General features: G+C 38.5%; 9 protein-coding genes across 9 annotated transcripts; 3 read left to right on the top strand and 6 right to left on the bottom strand. All coding sequences in view use genetic code 12, as the record gives it.

Moving 5' to 3' along the window:
• Window positions 1-241: 241 nt before the first annotated feature.
• On the top strand, window positions 242-2,485 carry DEHA2F02596g (DEHA2F02596p; the record flags this gene model as incomplete). Its single annotated transcript, XM_002770682.1, has 1 exon — window positions 242-2,485. One exon carries the CDS (start codon window positions 242-244, stop codon window positions 2,483-2,485), a length of 2,244 nt encoding a protein of 747 aa, XP_002770728.1.
• Window positions 2,486-2,892: 407 nt separating this feature from the next.
• On the bottom strand, window positions 2,893-3,303 carry DEHA2F02574g (DEHA2F02574p; the record flags this gene model as incomplete). Its single annotated transcript, XM_460476.1, has 1 exon — window positions 2,893-3,303. The coding sequence occupies one exon, from the start codon at window positions 3,301-3,303 to the stop codon at window positions 2,893-2,895; it is 411 nt and encodes a 136-aa protein (XP_460476.1).
• A 583-nt stretch (window positions 3,304-3,886) lies between these two features.
• Window positions 3,887-4,513, bottom strand: DEHA2F02552g (DEHA2F02552p; the record flags this gene model as incomplete). The annotated part of the gene is made up of 1 exon (XM_460475.1): window positions 3,887-4,513. The coding sequence occupies one exon, from the start codon at window positions 4,511-4,513 to the stop codon at window positions 3,887-3,889; it is 627 nt and encodes a 208-aa protein (XP_460475.1).
• Window positions 4,514-4,973: 460 nt separating this feature from the next.
• On the bottom strand, window positions 4,974-5,279 carry DEHA2F02530g (DEHA2F02530p; the record flags this gene model as incomplete). Its single annotated transcript, XM_460474.1, has 1 exon — window positions 4,974-5,279. The coding sequence occupies one exon, from the start codon at window positions 5,277-5,279 to the stop codon at window positions 4,974-4,976; it is 306 nt and encodes a 101-aa protein (XP_460474.2).
• A 229-nt stretch (window positions 5,280-5,508) lies between these two features.
• DEHA2F02508g (DEHA2F02508p) lies at window positions 5,509-6,144 on the top strand (the record flags this gene model as incomplete). Its single annotated transcript, XM_460473.2, has 1 exon — window positions 5,509-6,144. One exon carries the CDS (start codon window positions 5,509-5,511, stop codon window positions 6,142-6,144), a length of 636 nt encoding a protein of 211 aa, XP_460473.2.
• Window positions 6,145-6,359: 215 nt separating this feature from the next.
• Window positions 6,360-8,213, top strand: DEHA2F02486g (DEHA2F02486p; the record flags this gene model as incomplete). The annotated part of the gene is made up of 1 exon (XM_460472.1): window positions 6,360-8,213. The coding sequence occupies one exon, from the start codon at window positions 6,360-6,362 to the stop codon at window positions 8,211-8,213; it is 1,854 nt and encodes a 617-aa protein (XP_460472.2).
• A 92-nt stretch (window positions 8,214-8,305) lies between these two features.
• DEHA2F02464g (DEHA2F02464p) lies at window positions 8,306-10,432 on the bottom strand (the record flags this gene model as incomplete). Its single annotated transcript, XM_460471.1, has 1 exon — window positions 8,306-10,432. One exon carries the CDS (start codon window positions 10,430-10,432, stop codon window positions 8,306-8,308), a length of 2,127 nt encoding a protein of 708 aa, XP_460471.1.
• Window positions 10,433-11,326: 894 nt separating this feature from the next.
• On the bottom strand, window positions 11,327-12,742 carry DEHA2F02442g (DEHA2F02442p; the record flags this gene model as incomplete). The annotated part of the gene is made up of 1 exon (XM_460470.2): window positions 11,327-12,742. The coding sequence occupies one exon, from the start codon at window positions 12,740-12,742 to the stop codon at window positions 11,327-11,329; it is 1,416 nt and encodes a 471-aa protein (XP_460470.2).
• A 385-nt stretch (window positions 12,743-13,127) lies between these two features.
• Window positions 13,128-14,621, bottom strand: DEHA2F02420g (DEHA2F02420p; the record flags this gene model as incomplete). The annotated part of the gene is made up of 1 exon (XM_460469.1): window positions 13,128-14,621. One exon carries the CDS (start codon window positions 14,619-14,621, stop codon window positions 13,128-13,130), a length of 1,494 nt encoding a protein of 497 aa, XP_460469.1.
• Window positions 14,622-14,875: the final 254 nt, after the last annotated feature.

Raw genomic sequence — 14,875 nt, 5'->3', positions numbered from 1 at the left:
GTTAATTTCGATTGCATTCTTTATCAATTTTTATAGAAATTGAAGTTGTTTAGTGATACCATTTAAAAACTTCGTTTCAAAGCAAAATTAACTCATATCACTATCCCGTTCAATTATTACTCGTGGGTACCGTAACTCTTGCATCAAATATTGACTGATTCGATTTACTTTGTTCCATTGATTCCCAGCTTGCTTTTTCATATTTTCCGTTTGATTTAAGTACTCAATAAGGTTAAGCAATATGTCTTTTTTACAATCTAATAAAGGTGAATATGTTTCAAATAATGCCGAAACTGGTAGTGACACCCCTGTTGGTGTTGATTCTGAAAATACAGGTATCAAGCCGTCTTCGGTTGCTAACCCTAGTGTTCTGTCCAACTTGCATGGTGCTGTCGCACCATTAGAACAGCCTGCATTAACATCAAGTACTGCTAGCCATCAGCACCAACAAGAACAAGAAATGCTATCAGGTTTTACTATACCTAGGCCGCCTGTGTCTACGCAACAATCGAGTGTAGCAGCTGAAAAAGAGCAAGGGTCCAATACAGGTCAGCCTGATTCTCCACGTACATTATGGATGGGTGACTTAGACCCGTGGCTAGATGAAGGTGCTATATCTGATTTATGGTGGCAGATATTGCATAAAAAGGTAACTGTTAAGATTATAAAGCCTAAAACCCCTAAACCAGAGAATAATGCACAAGGACTCTCACATTCTGGTTATTGTTTTGTTGAATTTGAAAGTTTTGATGATGCTCAACAAGCATTGGGTTTAAATGGCCAATTATTACCAGATATAGCTATGCCATCGCAACAGCAATTTCCGAATAACCCAGATAATCAGAAGAAATATTTCAGACTTAATTGGGCTAGTGGTGCAACGTTGAGTGCTCCTATCGTTCAGACTCCTGAATATTCATTATTTGTTGGAGATTTATCGGCGTCCACAACTGAAGCACATTTATTGGCATTTTTCCAGAAAAGTTTCCCAACATCGATTAAAACAGTACGGGTTATGACAGACCCTGTTTCTGGCAAATCAAGATGCTTTGGGTTCGTTAGATTCACGGATGAACTGGAAAGACAGCGGGCGTTGGTAGAAATGCATGGTGCTTGGTTTGGTGGGAGACCATTGAGGGTTGCCTTAGCGACTCCAAGGAATGTAGGAGGAAAGCTTCGATACCCTAATATTCCAAGTCCTAATTTCTATAATCCTGACCAGGGAAGACAAATGTTTATTCCACCCAATGCTATGCCAATGGGTGGTTCTCCATTTGGATTTTTTGGAAATCCACAAATGCCACCTCCACCACACCATCCTCATCAGGTACCTCCACGGCAATCATATCCAAGTCATATGTCTCCTATGGATATGCAACCTACCAAAGAATATAGTGACGACCGTGATCAGAATGTTTCGTCAAATGGCCAGCCTAACGTTGAGCAGCTTAGGTCCCCGAATTTACAGGGCGGTCAACACGGTCAGCCATTTACTGACCCTAATAATACTACAGTATTTGTCGGAGGTTTATCATCTGAAGTTACCGAACAAACTTTATTTACGCTCTTTAAACCGTTTGGTATAATTCAACAAGTGAAAATCCCACCAGGAAAGAATTGTGGTTTCATTAAATATTCCTCCCGTGAAGAAGCTGAAGAAGCAATTGCTGCTATGCAAGGGTTTATTATTGGAGGTAATAGAGTTAGATTAAGTTGGGGCAGAGTTTCGATGAATAATAAGAAATACCAACAGCAACAACAACAAGTAGCCCAGGCTGCTCAAATGCAAGCTGCAACTGCATTATCTATGGGAATGGACCCAGCTAGTGCAATTGCTGCCGCTGCCGCTGCGGCAGCCGCTGGTGGATATCCTCCGCCGATACCTGGAGCACATGGGCATTCGCAAAATGCTGGTATGCCAATGATGGGAGGAATGCCACCAATGGGCCTTCCTCCACATATTTCTATGCAATCGCGTGGTAATTTGCGTTCTCCTAATCCTTCGAACATTCAGAATTACTCTACATCAAGTGAAGATAATGATGCTTCATTCGATAAATCTGACGTTGATTCAAATGAAAGACCTTCTAATGAAAGCCAAGGTAGAGGGCATGGAATTGCGCCACCCCCATTCTACATGGGTGGCCTACCTACAGATTATCACATTCCACCTCCTGGTTCCCAACAAGGACAAGATGAATTGGCTGATTCAATGGCTCATATGAATTTGAATGGTGAGAATCATGATTCCAATGCCAATTCAGAAAACTTCATGGCCTACCAAGGAGACCACAGGTTTATGATGCCTCCAATGTTCAATGGAGGATTTCCAATGCATGATCTTCAGTACCAACAATTTATACCACTGCAGCAGCTTGACCCTCAAGCTATGTACCCACCTCAAGATGATCGAGCAGCTAATGACGATAGTATAGATAATGCTAAGGCAGATGATAATGATAGTAAAAATGATAATGATGATTGAATTTCTCAGAGCTCTACGTTCGACCTTAAAAGCAATTTTATATACCAAATGTTTGTGTTTCCTTCAATATTCCGTTTATTTCACTTCGCCCATTCAATGTTATATTGCATAATTGTTATTATATAGTTCAATATTCTACTGTTTAGCTCTAGACTAATTTATTATAGGCTTTTCGTTTTTTGTTACATACGCACCACTTGTGGTTGTGCTCCACAAACGCAGTAGTTCGCTAGTCATCTACAACTCCGTAAACATAAACATAACCGTAATATTTAAACACTAAAAATGACTCCTACGAGTCCTAACCTAAAAAAACTAAAACTAAACTTATCAGAAGCGAAGAAAACCAAATCACCCGAAAGAAAACCAAAAATTGAAATCCCAGTATAACCTTCCGCATCGCCAATCTACGATCTTTCACCTCTCAATCTTCTAGCTAATTGGATATCCTTCTTTTGAATGGTGACTCTCTTCGCGTGGATAGCACACAAGTTTGTGTCTTCGAATAACGAAACCAAGTAAGCTTCAACTGCTTCTTGCAATGCACCGATAGCCGAAGATTGGAATCTCAAATCAGACTTGAAATCTTGAGCAATTTCTCTAACCAATCTTTGGAATGGTAATTTTCTGATCAATAACTCAGTAGACTTTTGGAATCTTCTGATTTCTCTCAAAGCAACAGTACCTGGCTTATATCTGTGTGGCTTCTTAACACCACCACTGACTGGTGCCGATTTTCTGGCGGCCTTTGAAGCAAGTTGCTTTCTTGGGGCCTTACCACCTGTGGACTTTCTAGCTGTTTGCTTGGTTCTTGCCATTTTAATATATATATATATATAATTACAAGATTAATAATGGGCTAAAGAAGATAAAAAAGAAAATTAAATTTGCTTTAATTTAGCCAAAAAGGGGGTGAAGGTCTCATCTTTACTGAAAGTGGCAAAGTTTTACTGACGTTAGGACGATTGCGCAAATATCCGAATATTGAGAAGCACATTCGCATAGAAAGTCCAACCAATCATATTGCGCGCTTGGAAGGGTGGTCGTTTTGGCAAAATGTGAGAAAGAGTCAAGCCTACACGTGAGGTTACCATAAGAGTGATATTTAAACGTATGTAGAGTCTAAAATACAATGCAATAAAAATTATAAATAGAAGTAACTGAAGGTCGAATCAAATGGGAACCAGCAAATGGGAAATGTGTAGCAAAGTCCGTAGGCCATCAAATTATGGAACATAAAATGAGAGCGAAAATATCATTGCATAATCATTTGAATCATTTTGAAAAATTGTACAATTATTATGATTTGTAGATGGGGAAGATCCGGAAATAGATACTATGATATTTATAATGATTGCTTGTAAACAAGCGATAATCGGAGGATGGGGAAGGGTGAGGAGATTAACTTCTGTACCATAATCTGGTGATTCTAGTCTTCATCATTTTCTTTTGTAATTGGAAAACACCGTACATCAAGGCTTCGGCAGTTGGAGGACATCCAGGAACGTAGACATCTACAGGGATAAGTCTGTCACAGCCTCTGACGACCGAGTACGAATAATGGTAATAACCACCACCGTTGGCACACGAGCCCATAGAAATGACCCATCTTGGGTCGGCCATTTGATCGTAAACTTGTCTCAAAGCTGGAGCCATCTTGTTCGTGACGGTACCTGCGACAATCATGATATCGGATTGACGAGGGGATGCTCTGAAAATAATCCCCAATCTATCTTGATCGTATCTTGGAGTGGAAACATGCATCATTTCGACGGCACAACAAGCCAAACCGAAAGTGACGGGCCAAAACGACGATTTTCTAGCCCAGTTAGCGATGGCATCCAACGAGGTTAAAGCGTAATCAACAGGAGCCGAAGCTGTCTTTTGCGACATCAATGGGAAGTCGGTAGCCAATGGCTTTGGCGTCAAATCCTTTGAGGAAATCGAACGGACAGCTCCATATGGAATCATCTTCATAGATTGATGTCTGCCGACACTCAATATAGATCTTCTAGCTAATGAATACATCCTATGTGAATATGTATTTGTAATGTTTCTGCTATGTTTACTATCTGTTGAAGTATAAAGACTAAGAAGTTTTTAATGTTTTAATTTTGTGATAGTCAGAAATATCAGCAACAAAAAATCGTTATTGATTGGATACGACATTTTTTTCAAACGTCTAAAAATACGACATGATGAGACATGGATTGCAACGTTACATTTGGTGCGGTCGGAGTCGCATTGGGTACCACTGGGAACCACTACTAACCACTGGCATCGGACAACTGGTCCTACATCAGTTGCTTTATGAATTTTTGTACATTTTGATTACATTGTTTGTTATAGTATATATGCATGTAGTATACAGATTGAAGGTGGAGAATTTCCGGTTATCTAGCTATCCCCAGTCCAGAGATACTCCAGTTGCTCTTCGTCGACGACGACTTCTGACATGTACGAAGGCCTAATTTATAAGCTGCTGAGATTATTGGATAACGTCGTCCAAATAATCCTTAAGTCTCTCCAACACATCTTCCTTTATATTTGAAGGTACCATCTCTTCTGCTTTAGGCTTTACGAATGAGAATAACTGATCGAAACTGACGGCCGTGTCGTGAGCCAGGTTTTCTTGTAATTCACGGTTAGCCAATTGTGTGACCTTGTCAAACCATCCAGATTCATAGAGTTGCAATTTCAACTGTTTATTTATTATGTCGTAGTTTCCGGACGATATGAGATGCTCTTGGATTTGTGATTTTATTTGATCTAGTTCATCTTGTTGTTGTGTCATTTTGAAATAGCAATGTAAGTAGCAGCTCTCGAATGTACACGAAGATCTTGCTTAAATAAGGAAATTATATATATGTGGGTATAGTCCTTTACACCTAGGTATTATATTCTTCTTTGAAATGTCCTGTAGAATCACTCAATATTCAAAATCGAGTATCAGAAATCTCACGAAACCGTCTTTTGCTGTGCATCAATATTATAAATACTTTTTCCACAACACTTCGAAAAAAATGCCAAAAAATACAAAAGGTTCACCATACGATGCTAAATTAGTTTCTGTAGAGCCGCTAGAACAAGGAAAATGGATTCAGACCCGTAAATTGAACTACAAAGATCCAAGGGGTAACGACAGAGTATGGGAAATGGCCATTAGGACAACCCGTTCGGAAACTACTGATATTGATGGTGTCGCTATAGTGGCTTTGCTCAATCATCCAAATAAGAAGAAGGAGATCGTATTGACGAAGCAATTTAGACCTCCGGTTGGGGCAGTCGTTATTGAGTTGCCAGCAGGATTAGTCGACCCAAAGGAAAGTGTTGAATCTACTGCTGTTCGTGAATTGATAGAGGAAACTGGTTATCATAGTACTTTTAATCATCTGACAGATTCCATGGCTGATTTGGTAAGTGATCCAGGTTTAACTAATGCAAACATGGCAATTGCCTACGTTGACGTAGACTTGACAAAACCTGAGAACGTCACTCCAAAACCTCAATTAGAAGAAGGTGAATTCATTGATTCATTTTCCGTTCCACTTGAGGACTTGGTTAAAGAATTACATCGTTTAGTCAAAGAAGAAGGATGTGTAGTGGATGCAAGATTGTACCATTTGGCTGTGGGTATTGAGCTTGCGAAATCACTTTAATGTGGTTATAAATATACTATAGATCACGATATATAGCTAGCTTTGAACGTTACTGATGATATTTGTTGTTTCTACGTAGTTAAATAAACCATCAAGACGCATTCTCTAAAATCGCAGCAATTTTGCCTGTGAAAACGTTATCATTCAAATTTGAGCTACGTTATCTTTTATACTCTTTATCAAATAACAATAACGCATTATTAACTGGTTTCGTTATGTCAACTGATATAGATGTTTGCAGCTTTTGTCTAGGTGGTGAGACTGACATACCACCTTTTGGAAGTTTACGTGATGCTGAAGATTTGGTCCATCCATGCTCAACTTGTTCATTAACTGCTCATAGAAAATGTCTACTTGACTGGTTTAATTCATTATCGTCTGATAAGTTACAAGTAGTTAACGCTCTGACTCTTACAGAGGGTTCAGTAAGAAGACCACATTCCCATAGTCATGATGAGAGTATTGGAGTTGGACAACCCCAACATGAAACAAGAATTCACATCAACATATCTTCGCAACAATTAAACAACTGGATTACAAACATTGCGGCCAGTTTAAGTGGTAACGTAACGGCTGAGAACTTATCTTCGAATAGTGATTCACAATACTCATCCAATGGGTTTGTGGTGCTCTTATTGGCGCCATGTCCCCAATGTAAAGATGATATAGTCTTCAGTATGAGAAGGTCTTCGTTCTTGACGTTTACAACCGCTACAAGGACTCTCATCACGCGAAGCATTACTTACGGTGGACTATTTATTGGGATTACTTCTGCCGTTACTGGAGTCGTTTCCATGGGTTATATTGGGTTAACATCTCTCGGTTTGAAAATGATGGATTCGTTGATTCCAACACCTATACTATTAAAAATGTTAACAAAAAACTCGTCACCCAATGCAGCATTATCAAATTCTTCATTATCTCAAGTTTTATTTGGAAATGTTAATAATTATGCAATTGATAATTTAGAACAGGCGTTATCCAAAGGATTGGTAGATCCATTAAAATTTTCACGTATTCCGGTTTTGCCAATAGTACTCTACCGTATGCGTTCAACTTCAATAATGAATTGTTTATTGGGCAGTTCGAAAGAGAATTCTTTTAACAATTGGCTTACCGAATTTATGATAAGTGGATATATTTCATCTTTAGGTAATCATGAATTATTCAGGTCTGTAACTACTAACTTTCAACATCTGGTTCTGAGGATTTTTCAGAACCCACGGTCTATATCTGAGGGCTTAGGGCTTTTAAACGGTATTAATTTGTGGAAAGCAAATAATATGATATCTATGTTAGTACCTTTGAGATGGGTGTATGATTTATTCTTTAGAATGACTTTAAACAGACTTCACTTCAACATTGCGATGAGTATAAGGCCTCGTGATATAGCCAATTCATTAGATGCATCTGAATTAGATGAATTAGAAGAAATTGGTGCTAATATTGGAAAATTAGAATTTAAATTTAAAAGCTTCAGAGATGCAGTAGATGATCAAGTTGAGAAAGAATTCAAGTCAAAATCTTCGTATCCATTGATAACAACTCTATTCAAGTTCATCAAAAAGAAATTATTATATTATGAACGTTGTTTCAACTCTAATCTACAATTGTCATATTCCAGACTTAAGGTTTTGTCATGGATTCATGAAACTAAAGCATGCATTAACAATGACTATTCATCTGCATTTTTATATAAATCTATCACAATGAGATTTGTAACAACAGTTTTATGGCCTATCGCCAGTTCCAAATTAGGCAACATGATATTTAAACTTTTACAAACTAAGAAATTTTCAGACATTCCACAGAATCAATTAGTATTATTGGGCAATATAATTGGTATGGTTGCTGTGGTTTTTGTTAAAGATTGCATAAATTTGTACTTAAGTAAAAAGAAAGCTGAACAAATATCACAAATGTCAGTCTTATGCATTGATGTCGATAGACATCAAACTACCAATGACCAACAAAGTGATGATAATGACAACGCCAATGACGATAGTAACTGGATTACGGAAGATGAAGATGAATTTGCACAACGATTTCCAGGAAGATATGTAGAGTAAATATTTAAACATACTAATTTATTTTACATCTTACTATATAAGAGAAACATAAATCATACAAAACGATAGCACGCAGAGAATATAATTAAGCATTAATCATCATCGTAATTTTCATCCTCATCAACTCTTCTCAATGGTGGTTCAACTGGTTCAGAAGACTTCTTTTCCTCTGTTTCCTCTTCTTCGTCTTCTTTTTTACCAGTAACGTTAGAAGAAAATTGAGGTACTTCAGTCTTAGACTTCGAGCTTTCCTTATCAGCTTTTGGACTTTGTTTAGTGGACTTAGGTTCACGTTCATCTGTCTTTGGTGTCTCTGACTTGGCAGAACTAGCGTTATTTGCAGCATTAGCTAAAGAGTTTAAAGAGCTATTTTGTTGTGACTTCGCACTCTTCTTTGATTGTTTCTTCGTGACCTTGGTATCCTTCTTATCTTCCAAATCACGCTTCGTACCATTATTTTGTTGAATTGAAGGAATTGAAGTACTCTTTTGGGGTGGAGAATTTTGAGGTGGAGGTAAACTTGACTGCGGTGGTGGTGATGGTGGTTTAACACTTGCTTGGTTTGGGGTATGTGTGGATGATTGAATTTGCGATGATGGCTGAGGAATACTTGGAAGGTACGATGTTTGTGGATTTGATTGGGCAAGTGGAGGAGGTTGATGGACAGGTGGAATTGGTGAAACTGCAGGCTGGTTAGGTTGAGAAATTTGATGTGGTTGTGGGAGCGAATGTGGAGGTGGCGGTCCCTGTTGATGAGGTTGTAAAAGAGGTGGTTGCTGATGTAATTGTGATTGTTGTTGCGCTGATGGTGGTGGTGGTGGGTGCCCTGGTAATAATTGGGGTTGTTGGGGACCTTGTTGTTGCATTTGTGTGCTTTCTAAGATCATCCCCTGTGGTAATTTCGGTTGTTGGCTAACTGGTGGCGGTTGAGGTGGTTGAGTATTACCGTCTTGTTGGTATTTGATTAATTGATCTAATCTTGCCTTGATATGAGGGTTACTTGGATCTAACCTTTCGGCCTGTCTATACGCATCTAACGCATCACTGATTTGATTATTACAAGTCTCATACAATGTTCCTAAGTCGTACCAAACCTCACTGATGTAAGGGTTCAATCTAATGGCTCTAGTATACGCATCTAAAGCATCGCGATATTGAGAAATTTGATAATACAAAACACCAATAGAACACCAAAATGTGGGGTTTCTGGAGTCTCTGTTGACTGCCTGTTGGAAAGCTTCATAAGCAGCATTGAAGTCCCCTCTAATCATATGAACTCTACCAAGGTAGTACCATGAGTGGGCATCTGATTGGTCGATCTCTAAGGATTGTAGTAAATACTTCAAGGCGATATTTAAATCTTGTTGGAAAGGTTGCTGATTGGAGTTTCCCGATGGTGCGGGTTCTGCTTGAGAATACAAACAACCTAATTGTTGCAATACCTTTGCATGTTGGGGATTGACTTGTAACACCTTTTCGTAAGCTTCCTTGGCCCCATTCCAATCCTTTTGTTGTTCCAATACAGATCCGATTTGGAACCAAACATCCGGTTGTGTTAATGGATGTGGAGGATTAGTCAAGATGTATTGGAAGCATTCAAGCGCGGACTGTAATTTGCCTTGATGCTTATAAATAATCCCCAATCTAAAGTAAATTTCATTTGATTTGTCGAAGTTGGGGTCCAATTCTAAGACCCGGACGAAAGCTTCTTCGGCATATTCTAACGAACCATATCTGTCGTATAAAATACCAATTCCGTGCCATAACTTAGGAACATTTGGATTATCCAAGTAATATAAGGCTCTTTGATACGCCGCGTATGCCCTTTGCAAATCGTCTAACATCAAGTAGCAGTGACCCAATAAACCCCATGTTTCACCGTTCTCTGGGTGAAAGTTCAACGCTTGTTCATACAACTCCGCAGCCTTGAAAAAAACATCCTTCGACCTATACATATTAGCCAACTTGGTCAAGATCTCCGGGTTGTTAGGTGAGTGTCTTAATGCCGAATCGTACGACGCCAACGCTTTTTCTACGTCTCCCAAGCTCTCTGCCAACGACCCAATCGCGAGCCATGTGCCTGCTGTAGTTTCCATCAAAATGTTCGACGGATTAGTAGGCGGTGCCACTGGTTGTGGTGACGGAACTGGAATCGATCCATTGGCCTGTTTGTGACCATTATTGCCCATGGTCATCTGTACGGGAATACTCGTTGCCATATTGTTCTGTTCTTCTGGGTGCTTGGTCTAGCAATTAATCAAACAAAATAAAATCACAAAAATTTTCACTCCCAATTGTGTTGAAATGTTTATGTCCAACGTTTGAATACACTTCTAATTATAACCGTGACAAAATTCCTATACAATACTCCTGTATTTTCAATATTGTATCCGATAGGCTAGTTGGTTCCTTTGTGGTTATAAACTGGCTTATTAGTTATTAGTTGTTTGTTTTTATGGTTTTGCCATCTAATTATGGAAAAATAAACTAGTTTTGGAAAGAGAAGTACAAAATTCACCGAGACGTACAAATTATGTGGAAAAAATTCCTACTTTCGCACCCCCTGTTTTTTGCGGCTTAAAATCACTGCGTTTACCCGTATTTTGTATGTGATTCTTAAGGTTTTCGTATATACGCTAAACAGGGGGTGCATACCTAAAATTAAACGATTGCCCATTTGCCATAGAACAAATACGGACGTTCTTTTGTAGACCATATGACCGATTTTATTATAGCAATTGACAACACATAGACCACGTTAATATAATTTTACACGGCACCATTTTTACTATATGAAATATGTGAATAATATTAATATATGAATTGTATTTGGTACGTATGTATGTATAGATATATATATGTATATTCAAAGTTTTGATTGCTACGCTGGCAGAAGCGATAACAAGTAGCCGTGAGAATTTATTAATGGGCGATTTCGTGACGTGCGCTTCGAGAAAATAGCCGGAGCGATGCCTAACAGAAATTAGGAAACCTCGCGTGCATGTGACCCAAGGTGACTCGTGAAACCATCTCTATGTATAGTAGTTTGGAGGTTCTTTGGGTATGCGTCTTGGATCAGGGTGGGTTTACGGCATTATGTGGAAAGAGGCGGTCTATAGCTTCAGTTTCAGCGCCTTGAATGAAGAATTGAAGCCTAACAACTCGTTGATGTCCTTCGTCCAATCATTCTCGCTCCGGGCCACGCACCAGATACCCTTTTGGCAAAGATCTTGCTTACTGGAAGGCGTAGAGTCAGTAGAATCGGTTTGTTCATTTTCGGAGGTGGAACCAGAAACCTTTTCCGAACGTGAGCTGGTTGCTAACGCAGAATCGTTCTCTCCGGCCACATGAATTTGGTCTCCTGGCTGCAAATCCTGCTGCAGTATCCCATCTATGTTCAATTTTATCGATGCATTTCGATTCTTGTCGGACAACTTGATCACTATGTGGGATGATGCAGGAAGAATCAATGGCCTGAAGGACAATGATCTGGGGCAAATTGGTGTGAGGATTATGCAAGGAACCAACGGGTGAGTGATCGACCCTCCGGCTGAGAGTGAGTACGCAGTAGAGCCTGTTGGCGTGGAAAATACGAGTCCATCACCGGTAGTGGTAGTCAAAAACTCGTTATCTATGTAGATATCCAATGAGATGAGATTAGGCTGGCTTCCTCTGTGTAACGAGATATCATTCATGGCATGCAACATTGTAGTGACATTTTCCTGCGGTGAAATACCCGATTCAGACTGTCTGATATTCTTGATAGGTGTAGCATCGGTTATCGGGGTCTGAGTGGATTCATTTAGCGACTTACGAACAACGTGACACTCCAATCTGTGTCTATGCAATGCTTTACCTCTCGATTCGTACACCATGCGAAACGATTCGCTAAATGTACTGAAATCAAACGGTAACAAAAATCCTAACGTGCCCAATGCGAAGCTTAACACAGGAGGAACATTTGCATTCAGAAATGTGCTGACTGCTCGTAAAATAGTTCCATCTCCTCCTAGTGTTACTATTAAATCAGTCTTATTGACAATTTGAGATAATTCGCCGGTGTAGATAACATACTTGGAATTCAGAGAAAACTTGGGGCTTTGCTTTTTCAATATACTGGTGACGGAACCTCCAGTATTGGTCTCGTGAATTATTTCATCCGCAACATCTTCGCTCACAACAACGTTAACGGAGGGATAATTATCGTGAATGTGAGTTATGAATCTCACGGTAGCATCTCGGACATCTTGATCCCATGGCTTTTTAACGACATAAATATTTTCCAACGGCGAATTCCAGATGATATTACTTAGTTGCGAGTTTGGAGATCGAACAAATTCTGGAAATGTGCTATTCCGTAAATGTTTGCATGATTTAATTGTTAAAAGGTCATTACTCATTAGTATGTCACTTTTTCTCATTAAACTCGACGAAATATTTCTCGTAAACCTCAATTGTCCTATATGCGTCATTCTTATACCATTGGAAATGTATGAATATTGCGGTATTTTCCATGTCTTGAGCATCATACTAAAGAAATTGCTCTGAGTATGTGTGAACTCTGTTTCTTTTTCTTCACAAAATATTAATTTCGCAATATAATCTTTTTATTTACAAAAAATGCTCTCTTGTAACTACCTCAGGTATGTATGACTCTAAATTTATCGTAATGAATTAACTCTCCAATTGACCTTAAGATAAAATTTTAATTACGTCTAATATTGTTTTCATATTGGGATTATGATCAGGTGATCATATGCTGATAAGATATAACTGGAAACATACACCACAAAATGTGTCAATCTATTTGCTTGTTTTATTAATTACAAAAAAAATATGGAACTTAATTTACATAAGGCTACGTTACTAAAAGTAGCATGTCTACAAATACTTCAGCAATAAAAAATAGAGCGGTTAAGCATTATTCTCGTTTGAGTTTAATTCGTTTATCTCTTTCAATTCTTCGTCAGTAAGCATTTTCTCATCTTCAGGCTCTTCCAATGTTTCTGGTTGAGCTGTAGTTTCTAACTCGGCAGGTTTAGATTCAGAAGCAGACGCAGATTTGCTGAAATTTTGGATGTCTCTACTACCAGCATCTTTATCGTCATCTTCGTAGAATTCGTTGTCTGGTTGAGTTATTTCATCTCTTGCTTGCTGCGAACCGCCCTTGGTGTCTATCGCCTCTTGTGTGTCTTCATCGATGTCACCCAAGTCTTCAGCATCATTCGGAACGTAATTCATTTGAACTGATGGCGCATGCTTAGTATTTTCCAAGTTAGTCAAAATATTAGTTAATATTTTATTTAAAAATTCGGGAGAATTGGCATTGTACATATTGGATGGTCTGACATCCAATTTGTAGTCTGGACCATAATACTCGTAGTATTCATTGTATGGCAATTCGCTGGGTAATACGACGTTGTTCAATAAACCCGCTTCAAAAGACCAAGTCCTAGCAACGTTTCTCATTGTATAACCACCACCACCAACGACCATCATTGGAACGTTGAATGACTTGACAAAATTAATACAGTTAGCGTGGCCTGACATTGACAAGTTGAAGCACCCCAATCTGTCACCACTCAATGAATCACCACCACATTGTAAGACAATAGCCGAAGGTTGATACCACTCCATGACCTTGCTGATTACCGGTTCGAAAATGGACTTGTAAGTAGCATCATCAATACCATCTCTTAAAGGCACGTTTATTGCATGGTATTTACCCTTACCAACACCAATATCTCTCAATTCACCAGTACCAGGGAAAAATTCACCATACTTGTGGAAGGAGCAGGTCATCACTCTATCGGTCGTATAGAAGGCTTCTTCCACTCCATCACCATGATGAACATCAATATCAATATATAAAACTCTTGGGTGATATCTCAATAATTCAATAATACCTAATACGATATCATTTAAGTAACAAAACCCAGAAGCTTCCGATTTTTTAGCATGATGTAAACCACCTGCATAATTAATAGCAATATCACATTTTCCTCTATTTAACCTTGCAGCACCCTCCATCGACCCACCACCTGAAATACCACAATACTCAAATAATCCGTCAAAAACTGGACAATCATCTCCAACATTGAATTTAATCTGCTCTTTGGCAAACATGTCTAAATTATCAGGGGAAACACGGCTTAAAAAGTCAATATATTCATCAGTATGAAATTGGCACATTTCTTGTTTAGTAGCCGGTTTGGCACGATAAATCTCCATCTTCTTGTATAACCCGTAATTCATAATTAACGAATGTGCCATTCTTATACGATGAGGTTTCATTGGATGACCAGCACCATAAGCATAGTTACCCACATCAGCATCATAAAAATACGCTACTCTCTTCTTTTGAGTAGGATCGACCTTCAAATCATCAAATGGTAATTGAACATACATTGTTGTAATCACTCGTGTTTCTCTATTTCAATAGTTGATAAAATGTATTTCGTGTCCCTCTTTCTTTTCTGTTTTCTCACGTTCTTAATTTAAAATTATAAGCAGAAAAAAAAACTATTTGATTTTATACGAACAATTATAGTCACCTTCAATATAGTATCCAACAGTTAGATAATTAGTAGTTAAATTTAAAGTGAAATATTCATAATAGACTTTTTAGTACCTGAGAAATCTAAAAGTTTACACAAAATGTT

The sequence above is a fragment of the Debaryomyces hansenii genome, assembly GCF_000006445.2.
Source record: "Debaryomyces hansenii CBS767 chromosome F complete sequence".
NCBI classification, from domain to species: Eukaryota; Fungi; Ascomycota; class Pichiomycetes; order Serinales; family Debaryomycetaceae; genus Debaryomyces; species Debaryomyces hansenii.
Note: the sequence above shows the minus strand (reverse complement) of the source record. Positions and strands in the feature narration are given on the sequence as shown.